This window comes from Populus euphratica, unplaced genomic scaffold, assembly GCF_000495115.2.
Source record: "Populus euphratica unplaced genomic scaffold, PopEup_1.0 scaffold267.1, whole genome shotgun sequence".
Taxonomy (NCBI): domain Eukaryota; kingdom Viridiplantae; phylum Streptophyta; class Magnoliopsida; order Malpighiales; family Salicaceae; genus Populus; species Populus euphratica.
Genome location: NW_011500049.1, coordinates 436,508 through 441,633, shown reverse-complemented (window position 1 = coordinate 441,633; position 5,126 = coordinate 436,508). Strand labels below are relative to the sequence as shown.

At 36.4% G+C, this 5,126-nt stretch overlaps 2 protein-coding genes across 6 annotated transcripts in view; one reads left to right on the top strand and one right to left on the bottom strand.

Moving 5' to 3' along the window:
- Positions 1–5,126, bottom strand: part of LOC105107627 (putative disease resistance protein RGA4) — a 14,915-nt gene that overhangs the window by 7,259 nt on the left and 2,530 nt on the right. The gene's annotated exons all lie outside the window — the stretch shown is intronic.
- LOC105107626 (cysteine-rich and transmembrane domain-containing protein A-like) lies at positions 7–1,855 on the top strand. Of its 2 annotated transcripts, none has more exons than XM_011001625.1 (3): positions 7–219; positions 299–446; positions 1,574–1,855. In XM_011001625.1, the coding sequence occupies exons 1-3, from the start codon at positions 168–170 to the stop codon at positions 1,617–1,619; spliced, it is 246 nt and encodes an 81-aa protein (XP_010999927.1). In that variant the 5' UTR covers positions 7–167; the 3' UTR covers positions 1,620–1,855. The 2 variants fall into 2 exon arrangements, with proteins under 2 accessions (XP_010999927.1, XP_010999928.1); XM_011001626.1 differs by lacking the exon at positions 1,574–1,855 and adding an exon at positions 1,253–1,558.

The window sequence follows — 5,126 nt, the reverse complement described above, 5'->3', positions numbered from 1 at the left end:
CCTCTCCAGAAAGAAAGAAATTTCCTCTAAGCTTCCCACTGTCAAAACCTCCTTCACATACCTTTGTTTTATAGTACCCTTCCTTCCCTTGCACCAAACCAACTTCTTTGTCAAAGAAAAAGAGAAGAACCCAAGAAGAAAAAAGAAAGCTTTTGATCAGAGGGGAGATGAGTTATTACGATCAGCACCAGCCGCCAGTTAGTGTTCCTCCACAGCAAGGTATGTATCATGTATGGCTTTTCTTGGATTAAGGAGTTTTGGAGTTTATGGTTTTTAATTTTGTTTAATGGATTTGTAGGGTATCCAAAGGATGCTTATCCACCACCTGGATACCCTGTTCAGGGATATCCACAAGGGTATCCTCCTCAAGGCTACCCTCCTCAAGGGTATGCTCCACAGTATGCTGCTCCTCCTCCTAGGCAAGAAACTGGTTTCCTTGAAGGATGGTATGTTTATGCCTCTCTTTATCTCTCTCCTAATCTTTTGATTAGGTGACTAGTCAAATCATTTTTCTTCTTCTTTTTCTGTTAATGGAAAGATGTTGTATTGCCTTTTGCTGTTCATCGTACTTGTTAAGTTCAGTTAAGGTTGTTTTATGCCCTGATAGTTTTTATCTGTCTAGAAATTTTTATTCATAGCAGCAGTAATTAAACGTCTTTCCACTTGTTGGCTAGTTGGTGGGTGTATGTGTATTGGAACAAAAGACTACTGCATAATTGACAAAAGACATACTTAATTAAGTTCACAAGGGCTCTTATTTGGTGATGGCAATATCTTCATTGGATCTGATGCCACTGTCATCAAGATTCTAATCTCATTTCAAATTGGGATATTTTTTTAAGAATAATATAAATTATATTTAGTGTTTTATTTTTTAAAAAATAATATAAATTATATTTGGTGTTTCATGTAGATTGAATTGATTCATGACTTGATTTCAAAGTTTTAACATCAAATGGTCAAGTAGTGTTGTATAGTAAAAGTTTTAAATTTAAAAGAATTTCATCCGAGAAATTGAGAAGTGTGTTAAAGAATAAATTTTTGGACAGAACTGATCCTTGACAATAGCTCCCATTGTTGCAGACATCAACCGTAGGCTGTCTTCTTTGTCTAATGCCTTGGTATGTTTAGTAGTAGAACAGAACCAGCCCCTGAGTCTACGCAACCTGATTGCTGCTGATGCTTCTTAATAATGAACAATTTCCATTGATTAAAAAAACATGTATATGTATTTTGTGGTGAGATATTCTAGGCAAGAGAATCGTCGACAATCGAAAAATTAGCAGGCAGCAACTATCTCGCGGTGGACCTTCTTTTGAAATGCTTTGCAGAATTTAAAATGTCAATCAGTGAAGGTTACGATTTTCTTGATTATGCCATGGTTCGGGTCTGATTAACTCGTGTTGTTAAATTCATCCGAGTCAGAGGATTGCTTGTATAAGGATTCTCTAGGGAAGGTTATTGACAGATACTACTCCTGGATAATTGAACTGAAATTTGAGAATTTTCTTGAACCGTGTGGTTTTATAATCGAATTGAATTTTGACAAGAAACTTTCTTGTTTCATGTGCAGCTTAGCAGCACTCTGTTGTTGTTGCCTCTTGGATGCTTGCTTCTGATCAGGACTTAAAAGGAGTGTTGTGGTTATTTGTTCATTAATTCCTCTGGTTTAGGTCATGACATTGTCTATCCTTGTCGGTGATTGTTTCAAACTCACTTTGGAGCTGGCTACCGTGACATGTTCTTGGTTGATTTCGTGGAGTAACTATAACGTTGTGATTTGTCTTTTGGTAGAAAAACTTGTTATTTGATCAAATAGAAGACGGATCATCCTTAATTTGTACCCCATCCCACATTTGCTTCTGTCATTTCCATACTCGTCAACGCCGAGCCCAATCTAGCAAAAGATCTGCTGATAAGGATGCGCACTTCCTAAAATATCTCGTATACATAGGCGAGAACAGGGGAACGAGTGAGATTTATCCAGACAGGCGTGAGAGTAACAATACGGTTTATAATGCTACAACGGTGAATATAGCAAGTAAAATCATACAAAAAAAAGAGGTACAAAATAACTATAACAGATGTGCAAAGAGGCGTTAAGTGATTGATAGTCTTTTCCAGAACCAGAAGGTGAATTCATCAAACTCCAACCATTAATAAGAAATCTTAATATGAGTTGATTTAAAGCTTGTTTGATTGTGTTATGTGTTGTTTTTAAAATATTTGTTGTGTTAAAATGTATTAAAATAATATATATATTTTTAATTTTAAAAAAATTATTTTTAAGATAAGCATAAAATGATTTAAAATATAAAAAAATTATCAAAAAAAAATTAAATTAAAAAAAAAAACAAATTAACTTGTATTCCTAAACATTCTCTTAATCAAGAAAACATAAAAATAGTACTTCAACACCCACTATGTGTCCATGGCTTTTTTTTCCTTGTTGGCGTATGTTATTTTGACACAAATCTTTTTGGTTCAGTGGTTCAACCTCGAGTTAGTGGATATTATAGTTATTAAAGCTAATATAGATGTAACTACTAACTCCTTGACTTGGATTCGTAGCTCAGGATAGGTTTTATTTTGAATAATTTAAGAATCAATATATTTAAATATGTCTTGAGTCTTGACCATAGCTATTAAACTTAAACTTTAACTGGTTTTTATTTTAAATAATTTTGCATATCAGCTTGTTTAAACAAGTTCATACGTATCATGTTAATTCACATGGGCTCGTCAACGTAAGTGACTACTCTCTTTCCAGCGTGTTCTCTGAGAAGAAAGGAAAAGCCATGGCAATAATTGAAGCATGCTATAGGGAAAGAGACAGAAAATTGAGCAACTAAGTCAGGGAACTTGCACCAAGTCATAGTTTATAGTGGTTTGTTTTAAGAATCATAATTGTATATAAAGTTGATGATTTTAAAATAAATATAAGTTAAATTATCTTGTAAGAATGATATTAGAAGAATGCTGGATGGCTATTGATTTTGTCATTGATATGTATATATTTTGATAATGGCATGTGATAGTGTCCGTCCCTGTACATTCCACAGAAATAATGATTGTTGGTTAATGATAATAAGATACACTTTGTTAACATCATAATAAAAAGATAATAAGATATTAGTCTCTAATAATTGCTTTAATTTGATTTGGTTACTTTTGATAATATGTCTAAAGAATGCTGGGATATGAGAAATAAACCATTTTAAAGAGAATGAAGTCTGATTATTGCTGCTTTCATTTTTCATTATTTTGAATTCTTTAATTGGTTCTCTCTCCTCTCCGCATACCTACAAGGTAACGGAATAATAAAAATTATAAAAGCCACCTTGCCTGTACAATTCTACCATCTATCCTGATTGCTGGGATATGAGAGATCTTGGGCCACTCAGAGCCATTCTCCTTTCTACAATTTTCTGATAGATGCGTACATCCCCCCCAGATATGCAATTCCTTCAATTTGGAGAGGCGTTGAATGGCTGTTGAACTTGGCATATACTTGAGATTCTTGCAATAATAAATACTAAGAGATTGAAAAGAAGAAAGGCTGGCCATCCATTCTGGCAATGCTTCCTCAAATCCCTCCCCGTTGAAATTAAATATAGTCAATTCCTCGAGGGCAGTGAGGTGTTGAAGTTGGTGGGGTACACTCTTCAGTTTATCCCATCCATATATCCTTAGGGATTTGAGGGACCCACTCAAATTGAGGTGTTGGATTGAGTTTAAAACTCCTGCAGGAAAAGCCTCCATCTCCTCTGAGAAACCACCGATGTGCAAAGACTCCAGTTGGGTGAGGCCGCCTAAGCAATCATCCTCTGGGATATCACTCAAACTGGGACACAAGGTGATTCCTAATTCAACAAGAGAATGCAATTGTCGTAAACCATGCCAATCAATAAGCTACCAATTTACATCCCCAAATAACCAATTCCTTCAAAGAATATTTCAATTCTTGAAAATCACCAGGAATTGACATCAACTCAGGGCAGCCACATATAATCAATTCCACCAGAGCTGTGCAGTGTTGTATGCTTGGAATGGATGCCAGCTTTGGACACCTCAGTATCCTTAAAACTCGAAGAGACGTGAAGCCATGAAACTCACCAGACAAATTTCTCAGTTCATCACATCCGTCAATTTCAAATTCTACAAGAGATGAAAGACGACATATCGGAATGCTTTTCAACTTTCGAAACTCCTCAATGCTCAACTTTTCAAGACGAGGAAATACTTCTGCGCTGTCACCGCTGCTATAGAACTCATGAAGCCATGAAACTCACCAGACAAATATCTCAGTTCATCACATCCGTCAATTTGAAATTCTACAATAGATGATAGACGACATATCGGAATGCTTTCCAAGTTTCCACACCTCTCAATGCTCAACTCTTCAAGACAAGGAAATACTGCAACAACTTCTCCACCTGGTACCATCCATTCTTCAAGACCATCCATCCTGGATAGAGTGAGTTTTTTCAGTGCTGGAAACAGTACTGCTGCGTTGTCACCGCTGCTATAGAACTCATTGCCTATACATTTCACATTAAGCATTCCATTCATATATAGAATCTTAAGGCGAGGAAGACATCCAAGTTTTGGGAGTTGCTTCAACTCTCTGCAACCATTCAATCTCAGCACCATCAGATTATTGAGTTGCAATATCCATGATGAGAAATTTTCACCTCCATAACCCTCAATTGTCAAGCTTCTTAGGTCTGGGTGAGGCTGCAGGCCTTCCAGCCCATCCTCGCTATTGATAATGCTGTTGCCTTCATCATCACTCCATTCAAACACCAATTTGTGCATTCTTTTTTCACGCAGTTTTGCCTTCTCAGCTTCTTCTTTGTCTCTCACTTGCTCAAGCTTGCTTATCTGCAATTCTCCTCTTAGTTCATTCAAACATCCCAGCTCTTCAACCATATGATCTGGACCCACAGCAAATAAAGGCAGAGTTTGAAGGCGTGTTAAGAGTCTCACCTCAGCTGGCACTAGCTTTGGATCATCAAAATGAAGATGTCTCAAGCTCACTAAATTCCTCATTTTCTTGGGAAGTTTTTCTAGTGACTTGCAATCAGTGAATCTTAATGTTTCCAAATGGTACAGCTTGGTGATGG